The sequence below is a fragment of the Rutidosis leptorrhynchoides genome, chromosome 11 (assembly GCF_046630445.1).
Source record: "Rutidosis leptorrhynchoides isolate AG116_Rl617_1_P2 chromosome 11, CSIRO_AGI_Rlap_v1, whole genome shotgun sequence".
In the NCBI taxonomy this organism is placed as follows: Eukaryota; Viridiplantae; Streptophyta; class Magnoliopsida; order Asterales; family Asteraceae; genus Rutidosis; species Rutidosis leptorrhynchoides.
Genome location: NC_092343.1, coordinates 13040406 through 13058972, shown reverse-complemented (window position 1 = coordinate 13058972; position 18567 = coordinate 13040406). Strand labels below are relative to the sequence as shown.

The 18567-nt window shown below is 32.5% G+C and overlaps 2 protein-coding genes across 2 annotated transcripts; one reads left to right on the top strand and one right to left on the bottom strand.

Moving 5' to 3' along the window:
- Positions 1-1328: 1328 nt before the first annotated feature.
- LOC139874317 (putative F-box protein At5g62660) lies at positions 1329-2240 on the top strand. The gene has a single exon (XM_071861761.1). The coding sequence runs from the start codon at positions 1329-1331 to the stop codon at positions 2238-2240; it is 912 nt and encodes a 303-aa protein (XP_071717862.1).
- An 805-nt stretch (positions 2241-3045) lies between these two features.
- On the bottom strand, positions 3046-18355 carry LOC139874316 (cyclin-A2-2-like). The gene is made up of 11 exons (XM_071861760.1): positions 18338-18355; positions 17944-18041; positions 17653-17773; positions 17450-17542; positions 17144-17277; positions 16958-17045; positions 3856-3932; positions 3727-3760; positions 3496-3645; positions 3269-3406; positions 3046-3105 (listed from the first exon to the last, which is right to left on the bottom strand). Exons 1-11 carry the CDS (start codon positions 18353-18355, stop codon positions 3046-3048), a joined length of 1011 nt encoding a protein of 336 aa, XP_071717861.1.
- Between the last annotated feature and the right edge of the window lie 212 nt (positions 18356-18567).

Genomic DNA, 18567 nt, shown 5'->3' with positions numbered 1-18567 from the left:
TATGATAGGAGATTGAGCCCGTTTTGAAGTGTTATCTCTTGGGCATGTTGTTATGTAGAACGGCTCGGTCCAACCCCACAATGATGGATCGTAGTATCTCGTAGTTATGTGTAATTATTTACTATTAGAGAATAAAATATACTTTAAGAATTAAGGTGTTACGGGCAATAAGTACAACTATAATATTTTAAATTTTATAAGCAACAAATAAGTTATATGTACAAATATAAAAGAGAACACAAAACTGTACGGTGGTAAATTAGACCCAAACTAGTCTAAGATGCAACATTACAGACATTCTAGCCTTGGTCATCAAACGCACTAGGATTTAATAGCTACTAACGCCACTTTTCCAAAACATTTTCTAGCGTTTAGATATCCACATTCGAAACTTCTTAGTTGAATTTCATTAAGCGTCATCAGGCCGGACCATGATTTTCTTCAAAACTGCTTGAATGTTGTTATTTAACTTAATGCTACATTACCTTTCAAAAAACCATAAATCGCCGAGAATAAATCGTCACATCAATTTTTCAAAACCTTATGCTATAAGTTGTTATTATCATGTTTTAATCTTACTTATCTTTTTGTCGATCAAATAAGAGTATTCGATGTTACCTGTTGTCTTTCAAACAAAATTCTTACTTAACTTTTATGCTATAAAATACTAACATTCTTGATAGAGTTATTCGTATTTTAAATTTACTTCAAAATTATGCTGCGAAAACTAAGGAGCATTTGTTTCCTAATGAATTGACGATTTTATGGAATTTGTAATTTAAATATTTAATAGTTATTTAAAGGTTAGATTTTCATATATATTTTTTAAATAGGAGTACAACATAGACTTTCAGTCAAATTGGTATAAAGTACTCCGTATAAACTTTGTGTATAAATAAATATAAATATAAATATTAATTTAGGGTTACCTTTACGTACATTGCAAAAACAAAAAATGTTTGGAAAAGCCACAAAACAAAAAATCGATGTCAAATTACATACCTTCAGAAATACAAATCAAAATCTTTCGTCAGCTTCTTGTTAAATCAATTCTTCGATTTCGATCCGTCTCGAAAGAATGGAAGTCTGTGATTGATAGCTCTGAATTTAATTCCGATTACATTGTCCACCGAGCACAACGAAAACGTCTTTTTTTAAGGTTGTACAGAGGCCATGTCGATGATGATAGTAAAAAAGGAGAGTATTGTAGGATTGTTGTTGATGATGATGATGATGATGATGATGATGATGATGATGATGATGATGATGATGATGATGATGATGATGATGATGATGATGATGATAGTTTCCCCCGACACAAGATTTCAATGAGGTATCCTCTTTCCATTAAGCAAATTCGAAAAAATAACAAACGTGTAGAGTTTGTTGGTAGCTCTTATGGCTTGTTTTGCTTTACTGGTTTTTATTTAGGTGAAGATGATTGTTTTGATCGTTATGTTATTTGGAATCCTTCCATAAGAAAATCAGTAACAATTGATGTGCCTTATCAGGATTGTATATGTGAATATGGTGATGCCCGTAAGAATGTTGTTGTTGGTTTTGGGGTTTGTCCTAAGTCTCTTGACCATAAGATGGTTAGAATAAATATGCTTGGTATTCCATATGAATATAAAAAACTTGGATACAAACATGATCGATTTGTGCGAGTTGATGTATTTACGTTAAGCGGAGGGGTTTGGAGACGGCCGTTAACCAAACTTACTAGTAAATGGTTCCATATCTATATTTATGGACAAACTTCAGTTGTTGTAAATGGGTTTATTTACTGGCTCTCTTTATATAAGAATGCTTCTGCGATCATATCGTTCGATTTGACAAGCGAAGAATTCACAAAAATACGTGTTCCACATAAGGTATCCCACTATCATTATGAATTATTTAAGCTAAGAGAGTCTCTTGGTGTTGTTCAATGGGGGGGCTCAAAAGAAAGTTATGACGTGTGGTTGTTAGACAATGTTTCAAAATCGTTTATCAAGCTCTACACTTTCACCTTACCAAATAGGTGGAAAGTAGTGGGATTCAGGGATAATGACCAACTTATAATCGAAAAGGGAGATGAATATTCAGTAGATAATGGAGTGCGTCGATATGTAGCTGAGCTTGTAGCTTATGAACCTGATTCAAAACAGTTCAACAAACTTGGGTTTAATGCCGGTTGTTACTCCTGTACCTCCTACACAGAATCACTACTTCTGCTTGATCAACCAGACACACTCTAATTTGGAGATCATAAGAGTTGAAATCTACTAAGCTGTTTGCAAAGGATATATGAACTGAAAATGATGAAAGTCCAATTTATATTCTTGAATTTTTAGTTTTTCATTATTTAATATATGCATTTGAATTTTTTAGTTTTTCATTATGTAAGAATTGGTTGTTTTTCAATCTTAATAATAATGAATCTCGCATTATAACATTGTTTATCAAAAGTATAATCAGACATTTAGATTTGATAATCCACTCAATGAATCAATATCTAATAGTATTGATGACAAATTGTTTTGACATGAATGCTATTGAATTTATGTTCTGGTAATAACAGTTTGGAGATCAATTGTATATTGATACTTATTAATATTGCCAGAAGTTGGACATCGTAACTATTACGTTGAATATCATCAAATTAATTATTGTTACTAGATGAAATCACTGTTTACCAGATTGAGGTTAATTGTTGAGTTTGGATACAATCTGTTCCTTCATAGTTAAGGTTAATTATACGCTTATATTCTTTATAAACCGTAGTGGTAGTAGTAGTAGATTATACAAAAGAATTTTCCTTTTTTTGATTAATAAAAATGTAATTAGAATATAGAATAGAATTGTGCATAATAACATGAAAATCAGCTATTATAGATACACATCGTTAATTAATAAGGTTATATAGACAGCTCCAGAATGGTTACAACTAATAACAGGACAAAAGACTGAACCCAGATCATAATTTCTTCATATACTGCGCCAAGGAGTTGTTGGTAGATAACACGGTTTCGTCTTGTATGTAAGAAACATCAACTAGTCATGTCAATTTTGGAATAATGGTTTCACTGGTTTGAGGGAGGTTAATGTTGCAACGTTTTTGAACTGCAATGATAAAACGACGTAGTTACAAGATAATGCATATGCAATGTCAGAAGAAGAAAAAAAACTAACTTATTTGACTGTTAGTCAAAAATAACAATGAAAACAGAGTGGGCTTATATTAATATCATTAATTGATACATTTGTGACAATGGTAGTAAGTTACCTTTTCTTTCATGTACTTTTGACGTATTGCTTGATCAAAACGGGCAGTACTACTGTTAAGTTGCATATCTTGCATTGCCAAAACTGTTGCTTTTAGGTCTGATACCTTATAAGTAGTATAATGTTCTAAAGTAGGATTCTGCAAGAAAGGATAAAAAGGTTAATAATTCCTTTGTAAGTTGAAAAAGTAAATCAAAACCAAGAATAATAAAAATAGAGAAACCGAACCCATGGATGCTCATTTTGATCAAGTGTCCATTTGGCTAAGAACACAGATGAGGCAGCAATAAGGGATGGCGTAAACTTGAGAAAACTGTACTCTGTGAGACTTAATTCGGCTAAATAGTTTGATAACGATTCCAGTTCTACAACACGGACCTGCATATAAAGTCAATTTAATAAATAAAAAAAATTCTTGCAACTGAAAATAGTATATAAGCTTTATATTAATTAATTTACCTTGTAAGAACTTTGTGCAGCTAAAATGTATCTCCTGAAGAAAAAATTATATATTGTGCGAATGTTAGAAATAAAAACGGTCCGTTGGATGCATATTAGTAAAGGGAGAGTGAAAGTTAAGAGTTTTACTGAAGGAAAATTTGTATAGTTGGAGCAGAAAGACGAAAGTTTAACACATCAAGAACTTGATTCTCCATATCCAGTACCTGATAAGATTAGCAAGAAGCAGTTACAAAATGTGTTAGGATATTAGGACCCAAACAACACTAGTAATTCTACAAGACTACTAGCCGAGTAGTGATTCTATCAAGATCACTCAAACCCACTTAATGAACGAAAGATAATAAATGCGAAACTGTAAGAACGACACAAGATATAACGTGGTTATATGCAATCGGTGTGATTGCTTTAGTCCACGGACCAACTAAAGAGTGTTTATTACTGAGAATCTGTATTTGGTGTGTTACAATTGCATACAATGAGTTCTACATATAGGAAAAAACAAGAACACCATGACAACTAGCTAGGAATCTTCATCATGACAAGTAATCATCTTGTTTACCAACTAGCCATGCTTTCCACCTTGTAATGGCATGATCACAGCCCTAATTTTAGGTGTAAAGTGATTAATTTTGCACCTAAAGTGAAAGGAGGCAAAAGCATGCTCGGATGTAAAGGTTGCAACTTGCCAACTTGCTGCCAGACACCAGATGCGCCGCATCTGATGTGTGATGCGCCGCATCACTTGCTTTTCACGTTCCAGATTCATGTACCAGCACTCGATGCGCCGCATCGAGATGGTGATGCGCCGCATCTGACCCCTGATGCGCCATATCAGCTCAATGCTCCGCATCAATAAATCTTGGACTATTTTGCTCGATGAATGCGCCGCATCCATGTCAAGATGCGTCGCATTTGACTGCTTCACGCTTCCCGAAATCTGCAAAATCCGTGCAAGTGTTGGAACAGTTTTTTTTTTCTCGTTTTGTATAAATGTCTCCATAATCTAACAAATCTCCCACTTGGAGACTTTGAACAAAACTCCAATCATATCAATGAATTAACCAAGAACATTAAACCACCTTCGATTACCGCCAAATACCATTTGGGACACGCACGCTCAACACATTCTTCGGATGAGTAGACTTTCGATAAAAGGTCTTCAATACTGCTTGTTAAACTTGTAACACCATTCACATCTCTAGCTGGGGTCTTCTCTCATCAATTCATGAGAAGACCAATTGAGGTAATACAAAACCTCAATTTCTCCGTCGTAACCACCTTAGTAAACATATCGGCAGGATTCTTCTTACCAAGGATTTTCTCCAAGAATAAAGTGCGATCATTTATATGTTGTCGAATAAAATGATACCTTATCTTGATGTGTTTCGTTCGACTATGAAACACTGGATTCTTCCTAAGATGAACAGCACTTTGATTATCACAATACAAGACGCAATAGTCTTGTCTTTTACCCAACTCACCTAAGAAGTTCTTCAACCACACTAGCTCTTTAGAAGCTTCCGCAATAGCTATGTATTCGGCTTCGGTGGTTGACAAAGCAACACTCTTTTGCAATCGAGATAACCAACTAATCGCCGTCTTCCCCATTGTGAAAACATAACCCGTAGTGCTTTTCCCCGAATCATCACATCCAACCAAATTAGCATCCGCATAACCTCTAAGTATGAGATTGTTTTTGGAGAAACACAATCCCATATTAGAAGTACCTTTCAAATAACGAAGCTACCATTTGACCGCTTCCCAATGCTCTTTTCCCGGATTAGACATATAACGACTTACAACTCCCACTGCTTGAGCAATATCGGGTCTTGTACAAACCATGGCATACATAATACTACCCACGGCCGATGCATATGGAACCTTTTCCATATCCTTCTTGTCTCTTTCCGTCTTTGGTGATTGACTTTTCGATAACTTTAAGGTGCTTCCCAAAGGCATAGAACGGGCCTTTGAATCTTCCATGTTGAACCTCTCTACTACTTTCTCAATATATTTGGATTGAGACAAGTATAGAGTACCCTTCAAACGATCATGCACAATACTCATGCCAAGTATTTGCCTAGCACCGCCAAGATCTTTCATTTCGAATTCTCGGGAAAGTAATCCCTTCAACTTGTTAATTTCGGACATGTTTGAACCTGCAAGTAACATGTCATCAACATACAACAATAAGATTATGTAAGAAGACTTGAATTTCTTCAAGTAGCAACAGTGATCCGCTTCACATCTTAAGAAACCAATCTTCTTCATAAACTCGTCAAACTTCAAGTACCATTGCCGAGGTGCTTGCTTCAACCCATACAAACTTTTCTTTAGCTTACAAACCCACTTCTCTTTACCCTTTACCTCAAAGCCCTCGGGTTGCCTCATGTAGATCTCTTCAACAAGATCACCATGTAAGAATGCAGTTTTTACATCTAGTTGCTCAAGATGTAAGTCTTCGGATGCAACCATAGAAAGTACCAAACGGATAGTAGTCATTTTAACTACCGGTGAAAATATCTCTTTGTAGTCAACTGTGACGACCCGAAAATTTCCGACCAAATTTAAACTTAACCTTTATATGTTTTCGACACGATAAGCAGAATTTGTAATGTTGAATCTCAAAAAGTTTGGAACTACATTCATGTAATCAATTATCCTTTGACCGTGTTCGACGATTCACGAACAATTATGTGTATATAGATATGTATATATAATATATAATATTAACTGAAAACATTAACAAAGTATTAGATATATGATACTTTACATGAACGTATTTGTTTCGATATATTTATTGACAGAATTAAGAGATAATATCAAATGATTGAATTATCAGATACATTATGATATGATTACGGGCCTATGTTATGAGGTCCACTGTGATTTAAGAAATCTATTCTTTTTGACCACTCATTACTTAACTAGTATGATAAAATAACGATATTTATATTTTATTTTATCAAATATATATAACGATTTAAATTAATATTATATATATTTATACGCGTATTATACGTACATAGTTTTATACTGTTACTATACTTTAACTTTACCTTTACTTTACTTTTACTTTACTTTAACTTTAATAATTCATACTTTAATAATTCACTTTAATAATTCATACTTTAATAATTCACTTTAATAATTCATACTTTAATAATTCACTTTAATAATTCAAAAATTTATTATAAATAGAATTCAATAGGTTTTATTATTTCATAGAAACTTGAAAATATATTTCTCTAAACTCTCTCAATCGAATTACACATATATATTTTCTTTGTATTATTTCAAGATATTATTAGTATACATAAAATACTACGACGGAGTAATATTCAGACGATTTTAAAATAAGTTTTCAAACGGGATAGAGCTAAGGAAATTATGGGTTATAGCTATGGAGGTTATGGGTATTGATCGAGGGTATTGCTCGTGAGGTCAACCTAACGTTTATCATTTTCGTTTCGTCTACGTACTTTCCTGCAATATTGAATCTCAATATTGATACGTGAGCACTCATAACTTAACTTTTATATTTCAATAGTGTATCCCTGACTAGTGCTCGAGTATATAGGATTATGCATGCTTGTACATTCGATATTGTCCTTAGATAGGTTTGTTGAATCCTGAATTAGATACATATGCTACTGAGATAGGGTATATGATATGCATGTCATTGGAAAGCTAGCGAAAAATTAAGAACTTTTCATTTAGATATCGAATGGTTTCGATGAACGGATTAGAAGTTATAGTCAACTGAATTTTAGTATTATTGTTAAAATGATTATTATTACTATCGTCGTTATTATTTTAATAGAAATATCATTGTTATTATAAAATATCATTATTACTATTATGTTAGTATTATCATTTTATCATAATAACATTTTTAGTAAATATAAATATTATTATTTTTTTTATAGAATAATAATAATTATTATTACAAAATAATACAACTTTTACTTATTATTATTATGATCAATATTATTTTATCAAATAAATAGGGGATACAAAGATATTTTTCACCACGCGTAATATAATTACATTAATAATACTTACCACTATAGTTTTACGATATTAAGTGAACTTTATAAATTTTACTACTTAAGATATATAAAAGTATATTTTATCAATATATAAACGTTAATATAAATTTTTATTAATAAATGACTTTTATTATTATAAAATCTAATAAATATATTTAAATATATAAAATGACTATAGTTAAGTTATATAATAAACACGTATAAATTTTAGAAGTCATTTTGGGTTAAGTTGACTTTTGTTGACTTTTGAATATTAGTCTCGAGCATTAGGATTGTGGTACACTATGACTTGACCAAAAATTGTTAGACAAATATTGACCAACATATAAATATATATAATTAATATAGGTTCGTGAATCCGAGGCCAACCTTGCACTTGTTAAATGACGTTATATGTATTTTTACTACGAAATACAGTATGGTGAGTTTCATTACTCCCTTTTTATATATATTTTTGGGCTGAGAATACATGCGCTGTTTTATAAATGTTTTACGAAATAGGCACAAGTACTAAAACTAATTCTATGTGGGTTTAAACCAGAAATATACCCTTAGCTTGGTAACATTAAACTACTTGTCTATGTACGGTAGACGCGAATCCTAAAGATAGATCTATTGGGCCTGACAAACCCCATCCTGACTATGGGATGCTTTAGTACTTCGAGGTTATTTTAAACACACCTGATCTGGTGTACTTCAGAGGGTAAAACATGAACGTTAAGGCTTGTTACCGGGTGCCTACAACTTATAGAATACTTTTATACACTCGCGAGTGTACGGATATTTATAGAAACTGAAATCTTGTGGTCTATTACTATTACAGAAATGATTGATTATGATAAACTAATGAACTCACCAACCTTTTGGTTGACACTTTAAAGCATGTTTATTCTTAGGTATTAAAGAAATCTTCCGCTGTGCATTAGCTCATTTTAAGGATATTACTTGGAGTCATTCATGACATACTTTGAAAGACGTTGCATTCGAGTCGTTGAGTTCATCAAGATTAATATTAAGTCAATTATAGTTGGATGTAATATGAAATGGTATGCATGCCGTCAATTTTTGATGTAAAGAAAGTTTGTCTTTTAAAAACGAATGCAATGTTTGTAAAACGTATCATATAGAGGTCAAATACCTCGCGATGTAATCAACTATTGTGAATCGTTTATAATGTATATGAACGGATCCTTTCAGTTGGTATCAGAGCGGTGGTCTTAGCGAACCAGGTCTTGCATTAGTGTGTCTAACTGATAGTTGTTAAGATGCATCAGTGAGTCTGGACTTCGACCGTGTCTGCATGTCAAAAGTTTTGCTTATCATTTTTAGTCTGAAATCATCTACTTACCACCCTTAGGAAATTACCTGCTTATCATTCTTAAGTCTAGACGCGTTTTCCTACATTTATTGCATAATAGTGTATAGACGAATTCTTATCTTAGCATATCTGTTACTGTGAACTTTGACTGACATCTTTCAAAGATTCCTCCGTAATTTATGGGATTTTGGTATTATATATACATATGTAAATTATGTATTGAAGAATACCAAATCTAAATTCTACAATCTATTTCATACAAAAAAAATTCTTTCCCTGATCATACAAGATGGATCCCTCAACCAGTTTGAGTTCCTCGGATTCCGACAGCTATGCCGATATGGATTTCCACATGAGCTCCGAAAGCAGCGTGACCGGAATGGATCAACCAATTAGCCATCATCTATTCTAGATGAAATGGGGATGGGTTCGTAATCTACTTAACCATTGGAGACAAGAAGAAGGTGATCCCTTTCATCCACCACATTGCCCTCTTGGCAATGAACCTGAAGCACTTACTGGCGAACCTGTCCGAAACACCATTTTCTCTCTCATTTCCAGAGTATCTCGTCATGATTATATACTACACCAAATTCTAGATCTTATTTATCCGCTCGTCCGAACCGACAATCACCCCGGTGTAATAGAAGAAGTCAACGAGCTTCGCGCTCGGGTAGTGACTTTGGAGAATATGGTGCAAAGGTTACAAACACCAGCAGCAGCACCAGCAGCATAACCAGTACCACCATCAACAACATCAATAGTACCATTACCACCACCAACAACAACCGCATCGCAAACCTCAACTTCACAATCTGTCCCATGAGCATCGACGTCATACGCCATGTAGATACCAAGGAATACCACAACGATTAAGTATTGATTCATAACTTCATTGGGGAAACATTCTACGGCGATTATGTAATTTCTAAAGTTTAGAAATTATCTATCCTAGCCTTAACCATAAATCAAATGAGTTTAATTTAATATTAACTCATTAAATCTATATTACATCTGAAGAAATATACACATATATATTTCCATAAAGACTGTAATAAAATTCTTTTGTACAAAATATTAATTGTGAATTTTTTTTTTAACGGGTAGGTAATACCCGAGAGATATATAAATTCACAATTAATATGTTACATTCTTCGAATCTGATTCAGCAAGTCATCCATTATACTCCCTACTTTCACAACAATATACATTCTTTTATAGAAATCAAAACAACCATACTCATTCAAAATCTAATTACATATTCTGATTTTAAAATCTCAGAATTCGATTCAAGATATAACCGAAATCATCACTCTTAGATTCCTACATCTTTCAAAACTATACTTTGACTTCAAAACTGTCCTAGAACCTCATTTCTATTCATGGAACTCACAAAAATATTTGTATCATTCAAAATCTTAAAACATCATATGTATATTAACAATTACAATATGTGTTCAAACACTTCGAAATTCCTAAAGACATGCGAGATGATTATCCAACCACACATTACCCACTGTCATGCACCTGAAAAGCTCTCGAAACCAAAGTTATAGTTTAACATGTATCCATGTCAGATCCTTTGATATTTATTACCAAATATAATTTTTCAATCTCTTTCCAAAATAGACAGTTTTGTCACAACTCCAGCAAATCACCTTCATTTGTTTATACAAATAAACCCTTCATCATGGTTACCGGGGAACATTTCATATCTCGTCACATTAGCAGTAAACTTATCAACAACTTCATTAACCTTCGACTTAAGCCTCTCCGAAAATTCACTATACTTATTCATTAAAACCCCATCATGTACTCACCTACATCCTGTAACAATAATTGTCACACCAACTACTGGGAATTAGCAATCAGTATTTTGAATTTCGCGACAATTTTACGTTAAAAGTTATATGTATACATATAACGTCTATCTCCTAGACTTACATACTTCGAATGTGAATTTTCTGAAAAACATCCCAAACTATGAACTAGTTCTCCGAAATTGGAAAAATGCTGATGAAGCAGCAAAAACTGTAAACGACTTTAACAGTCAAAAGTTTGATGATAAAGAATAGTATGGTGGTAAAGCTGAGAAAAAGAGAAGGTTTGAAACTGGAAAATGAATTGAGCAGACCATGAAGGAGGCTGTGGACAAATCACAAAGACTAAACCTGCCTTCAAAGGATCCAAATGTTTCAGTGTCTACTAAAATCGTTAGCAAACACCTTACTTCTTATTCTAAACCTTCACAGACAAATCTTCTTCATCATCCATCTATGTTAAGAATTCTAAGATATTATCGTATCTTTTATTATAAATATCTTCGATATTCCTGAAGATATTTTCACAACTATTCTTATCCGAAATCTTTTATCTCTTCGCAATATCTGCGTTACAACATAAAAAGAAACTGTGTTAGTTTCTAAATTCAGAAGAAAAAAAAATTTCGAATTTAAAATAGGAATGTTTTTAAAGCAGTGTTGGGAACTGAAACATGAGTTAGTATAATATAATGACACTTGATCAACGTGATTATATTACAGTAAGTCATGCTGAGTTTCATATGGAACGTGATGATTCATAGAACATACCGTCATCATGTACTATTTACACGACTCTTACATTCTACCCAATTTCCAAACATATTAAGAACATATCATCTTGATAGCTCTATATTTTCAGATATTCTGGTAAGTTGCCAAATTAAGATCGTGCCATTACGATTTTCTTCTTGGAACATTAACTATGTTCATCCAAAAATTCATATCTACGAATTCTGGACCATTATCCGCTTGACTTAAGGCTGGGAAGAGAAAATGAAAGCATGAAGCTCCGAAATATAATAGAGAATATAAAGCCCGATAACAACCTCGAAATTACAAATCGTGTATATCAATGCGTATAGCAATATAAAGACACGGGAGAATGAAAAACACAATAACCCCAAGGTAATGGTAGAAGAAAATAACTTCCTCCGGTGGTAGATGAAAAAGAAGAATGATAGATATGAAAGTTAAGAGTATATCAAGAATCAATACTGGATGAAGCATATTAACGAATGCTTTAAAGTATGAATTGGGGAGAAAGACTAGAAGGTGTGAGCTGTGGAAATAAAGAAACGAAGGGGGTGGATTTATAGTAAAATATCAGACAGAGAAATCGAGACAGATTATCGCATTTAATCAAAGAAGGTCATGATTTTCTTAATCGCCGAAGAACCAAATCTTATTGCAAAGATTTTCTTTAAATCCAATGAATTCTGGAAATCAATCATAACTACGTCATCGGTTAAAATAAATATACGTTTACTCATTTCACTCTCTTGCGATAGCTTCACTTATACTCTTCGCGTAATCAAATTGTTTTATCTATATTACTCAATGATGATAAAACTCTATTTATCAACTCATATTCATCATGAAAACATTTTTATAGTTAGCCATGACGACCTCGATCAAATTTCGGGACGAAATTTCTTTAACGGGTAGGTACTGTGACGACCCGAAAATTTCCGACCAAATTTAAACTTAACCTTTATATGTTTCCGACACGATAAGCAGAATTTGTAATGTTGAATCTCAAAAAGTTTGGAACTACATTCATGTAATCAATTATCCTTTGACCGTGTTCGACGATTCACGAACAATTATTTGTATATAGATATGTATATATAATATATAATATTAACTGAAAACATTAACAAAGTATTAGATATATGATACTTTACATGAACGTATTTGTTTCGATATATTTATTGACAGAATTAAGAGATAATATCAAATGATTGAATTATCAGATACATTATGATATGATTACGGGCCTATGTTATGAGGTCCACTGTGATTTAAGAAATCTATTCTTTTTGACCACTCATTACTTAACTAGTATGATAAAATAACGATATTTATATTTTATTTTATCAAATATATATAACGATTTAAATTAATATTATATATATTTATACGCGTATTATACGTACATAGTTTTATACTGTTACTATACTTTAACTTTACCTTTACTTTACTTTTACTTTACTTTAACTTTAATAATTCATACTTTAATAATTCACTTTAATAATTCATACTTTAATAATTCACTTTAATAATTCATACTTTAATAATTCACTTTAATAATTCAAAAATTTATTATAAATAGAATTCAATAGGTTTTATTATTTCATAGAAACTTGAAAATATATTTCTCTAAACTCTCTCAATCGAATTACACATATATATTTTCTTTGTATTATTTCAAGATATTATTAGTATACATAAAATACTACTACGGAGTAATATTCAGACGATTTTAAAATAAGTTTTCAAACGGGATAGAGCTAAGGAAATTATGGGTTATAGCTATGGAGGTTATGGGTATTGATCGAGGGTATTGCTCGTGAGGTCAACCTAACGTTTATCATTTTCGTTTCGTCTACGTACTTTCCTGCAATATTGAATCTCAATATTGATACGTGAGCACTCATAACTTAACTTTTATATTTCAATAGTGTATCCCTGACTAGTGCTCGAGTATATAGGATTATGCATGCTTGTACATTCGATATTGTCCTTAGATAGGTTTGTTGAATCCTGAATTAGATACATATGCTACTGAGATAGGGTATATGATATGCATGTCATTGGAAAGCTAGCGAAAAATTAAGAACTTTTCATTTAGATATCGAATGGTTTCGATGAACGGATTAGAAGTTATAGTCAACTGAATTTTAGTATTATTGTTAAAATGATTATTATTACTATCGTCGTTATTATTTTAATAGAAATATCATTGTTATTATAAAATATCATTATTACTATTATGTTAGTATTATCATTTTATCATAATAACATTTTTAGTAAATATAAATATTATTATTTTTTTTATAGAATAATAATAATTATTATTACAAAATAATACAACTTTTACTTATTATTATTATGATCAATATTATTTTATCAAATAAATAGGGGATACAAAGATATTTTTCACCACGCGTAATATAATTACATTAATAATACTTACCACTATAGTTTTACGATATTAAGTGAACTTTATAAATTTTACTACTTAAGATATATAAAAGTATATTTTATCAATATATAAACGTTAATATAAATTTTTATTAATAAATGACTTTTATTATTATAAAATCTAATAAATATATTTAAATATATAAAATGACTATAGTTAAGTTATATAATAAACACGTATAAATTTTAGAAGTCATTTTGGGTTAAGTTGACTTTTGTTGACTTTTGCATATTAGTCTCGAGCATTAGGATTATGGTACACTATGACTTGACCAAAAATTGTTAGACAAATATTGACCAACATATAAATATATATAATTAATATAGGTTCGTGAATCCGAGGCCAACCTTGCACTTGTTAAATGACGTTATATGTATTTTTACTACGAAATACAGTATGGTGAGTTTCATTACTCCCTTTTTATATATATTTTTGGGCTGAGAATACATGCGCTGTTTTATAAATGTTTTACGAAATAGGCACAAGTACTAAAACTAATTCTATGTGGGTTTAAACCAGAAATATACCCTTAGCTTGGTAACATTAAACTACTTGTCTATGTACGGTAGACGCGAATCCTAAAGATAGATCTATTGGGCCTGACAAACCCCATCCTGACTATGGGATGCTTTAGTACTTCGAGGTTATTTTAAACACACCTGATCTGGTGTACTTCAGAGGGTAAAACATGAACGTTAAGGCTTGTTATCGGGTGCCTACAACTTATAGAATACTTTTATACACTCGCGGGTGTACGGATATTTATAGAAACTGAAATCTTGTGGTCTATTACTATTACAGAAATGATTGATTATGATAAACTAATGAACTCACCAACCTTTTGGTTGACACTTTAAAGCATGTTTATTCTCAGGTATTAAAGAAATCTTCCGCTGTGCATTAGCTCATTTTAAGGATATTACTTGGAGTCATTCATGACATACTTTGAAAGACGTTGCATTCGAGTCGTTGAGTTCATCAAGATTAATATTAAGTCAATTATAGTTGGATGTAATATGAAATGGTATGCATGCCGTCAATTTTTGATGTAAAGAAAGTTTGTCTTTTAAAAACGAATGCAATGTTTGTAAAACGTATCATATAGAGGTCAAATACCTCGCGATGTAATCAACTATTGTGAATCGTTTATAATGTATATGAACGGATCCTTTCATCAACCCCTTCCTTTTGTTGAAAGCCTTTGACTACCAAACGAGCCTTGTACCTTTTCTTGCTATCCATCTCATTCTTGATTCTATATACCCATTTGCTTTGCAATGCCCTTTTATCATGAGGTAAATTCACTAGTGATCAAGTCTTGTTCTTCTCAAGTGATCCCATCTCTTCTTTCATGGCAAGTTCCCATTGTATGGATTCTTTTGTTTTTCTTGCCTCAAAGTAACTTTCGGGTTCACCATTCTCGGTATAGAGCAAGTAGTTTGCTGATGGAGAATACCTAGGATTAGGTTTGGGCACTCTAGTCGAGCGTCTTGGTGTAGGAGTAACCGGAATGGTTGGATGTGTTTCATTTGTGTCCTCCTCATCACTAGAACTCGCACTATGTTCGGAATCATCACCGCTTTCCGAATCATCCCCATCATTAGCATTTTCCGACGCCTCACCGTTATTTGGCAATTCATTGTTCCCCGTACTCCCACTAGAACCTGCAAGATCATCAATAGAAACATCGTAACTTGACTCGGTTTAGGACTCCCCGTTTCCGGTTTGCCATAGACCGAATCTTCATCAAAAGTAACATCTCGCGAACAAATTACTTTTCTAGCTTCGTTGTCCCAACAACGATAGCCCATTTCATCCGACCCGTAGCCTATGAAAGTACACTTCTTTGACTTAGCTTCAAGCTTGTCTTTATCCGCATCTTTGGTCTTCACATATGCATTACACCCAAAGATCCTAAGGTGACCATAACTCACCTTCTTACCTTGCCATTCTTCCTCGGAAATTCGGAAACCCAACGGTGTTGAGGGTCCCCTATTTATCAAATAAGCCGCCGTGTTAACCGCATCCGCCCAAAACATTTTAGGCAAACCGGCATGTAGTCTCATACTCTTAGTCCTTTCATTTAATGTACGATTCATACGTTCGGCGACCCCATTGTGTTGCGGTGTCTCCGGTACCGTTTTCAACATTCTAATACCGAGCTTTGCACAATGGTCTTTAAACTCAAGACTACCATATTCCCCTCCATTATCCGACTTCAAGCTCTTGACTTTCAAGTTAGTTTCATTTTCTACCATAGCTTTCCACTTCACAAAAGTATTAAATACATCGGATTTAGCTTTAAGAAAATAAACCCATACCTTTCGAGTGGAGTCGTCAATGAAGGTGACATAATAGCGAGAACCTCCATGTGATTCTACATTGGTTGGACCAAACACATCCGTATGAACGAGCTCCAATTTCTCCAACTTAGGTGCATTCCCTGATTTCCCAAAGGTCACCTTCTTTTGCTTCCCATATACACATGGTTCGCAAAACCCAAGTTCTACCTTTTTCAAATCCGGAATTCTCCCACTCGAAACAAGCATCCTCATACCCTTCTCACTCATATGCCCGAGTCTTCGGTGCCATAGAGTTGATTCGGACACAACATTAATCGTAGCAACCACCGTGTCTTCATCAAACACTTCAACCATAATCTAACAAAATGTATTTATTGTATAATAAAAAAATGAAAAAAATCCAAACAATGTGCATTACCAAAACAATACATATAGAAAAATATGTGTTGCATTTCATGTGTAGTAATCATCACTTTCATAATTAAGGAATTATGTATAAACTCATATCATTAAATGATAAAAGATACCTCTTTCCTAGTATAGGTGTCGTCTGTAATGAAACACATGTCTTCAACGCTTGGAGCACCAATTCCTTCGTTCTTTTCTTCGTACTTACTAAAACGTTAATAATTACATAAACAACATACTATTAGATTAGATTCTGATATTATATTTAATAATGATAAACGAAAGATAGTCTAATCGGATCTTACGAGGCAATGAACAAGCAGGTTATCCCAAGCAATTGAAGTTTTTCTCTTTCAATGTTCATTTTTGAGAGACACCGATCAATAAGCGTAATTGCTAGGTAAAGTGTTTCCGATTCTAGTCTATATCCTTCAGAAACCTTCACAGAAAGGAAAAAGGGTTTTGCAATCAATAAATCACTCATTGTAAAGCAACAAGAAATTGATAAACTCATCCCATAAAAATATTATAAGAAATCTAACATTTGAAACTAAAAATTTGCTATGCAAAATCATATTAAATATGAAACCATGTTATGCTTAAAAGCTAACCTCGACTAGCCAGTCGATAAGAATACCACGCATTCCCTCTGTAATGTCCCGCTGCACCGTTTTCATATAATCAACTGAAGGCCTAAACTTTAGCTGAAGGAAAAGATATAATGAAAAAGAATAAGTGGATGTAAATTAACAAGATAATAACAAGTTTTTTGGCATTAAGAAACAGAAAAAGCTAATTAATATGGTAAACGCACCTCTGACACGCGTAAATTGTGATATACTTCATCATCATATAAGCTGCGTATTTGAGGATCTTGTTTATTAAAATCAATGTCAATAATATCTTGATCATTAGCAGGCTCCACCTTGTTGAAACTCTTGAATTTTCCTGAAAAAACAGAGTAGTTGAATATTAAAGAGAATATAAACATATCTAAAAAAAGAGTCTTAAGTAAGAAGATATAAAGAGAAACATGAATGTTGACTTACCACATGCTTTTAAATTTTTATATATACTTGGTATGATTTTTAGATTATTCACTAACTTCAGTTGTGAAACAATTTCTTGTACTTTCTTTATGCTCTGTTTCAAAGTTATGTCTGCCTTACCCTTTAGAGTGTGACGGCGCGAACGCATATGATGCTGTAATAATGCATATACAGTTGTACAAACAGTAAGCATTATGAATATTGACCATAACAAATTCAAGCAAAAAATAAATAATAATCTCAAGTAGCATGAACCCTAATTTCCATAATCATCAACGATTCGCAAGTAAACATGGAACTTATGGGATAAAAGATGATAAACGAGGCGGTTAAAAGAACAAAAAACAAGAACTTGTAAACATGGATATTAATTATAAAATAAACAAGGAGAAGAATGAAGTCATGAAGAACTATTATTAGTTACGCATTGGTTAAAAGAAAATCACATACCATAAACACCTTAAACATGTTTAACTAGATCGAAGAAAAGAAGCTGATTAAGTTGGTTAGTTGGAATACGTGAGTTTTTGTGTGTGATTTGGCGGATGGTATTAAGATAGGACAAATAACTTAAAATTACCCAATGGATAAAACAATAGATGATGTAAGTATATCTATCTATCTATCTATCTATCTTATAAATCATTGAATTTAAATCCTATATGTCAGACAATTAGCAG

Excerpts from the sequence above, each read along its gene's own strand:
- LOC139874317 (XM_071861761.1), top strand. The coding sequence starts at position 1,329 with ATGAGGTATCCTCTTTCCATTAAGCAAATTCGAAAAAATAACAAACGT.
- LOC139874316 (XM_071861760.1), bottom strand. Across the intron at positions 3,933-16,957 it reads ACACCTATACTAGGAAAGAG|GTACTGGATATGGAGAATCA; the intron begins GTATCTTTTATC and ends TAATCTTATCAG. Across the intron at positions 3,761-3,855 it reads ACTATACAAATTTTCCTTCA|GAGATACATTTTAGCTGCAC; the intron begins GTAAAACTCTTA and ends TTTTTTCTTCAG.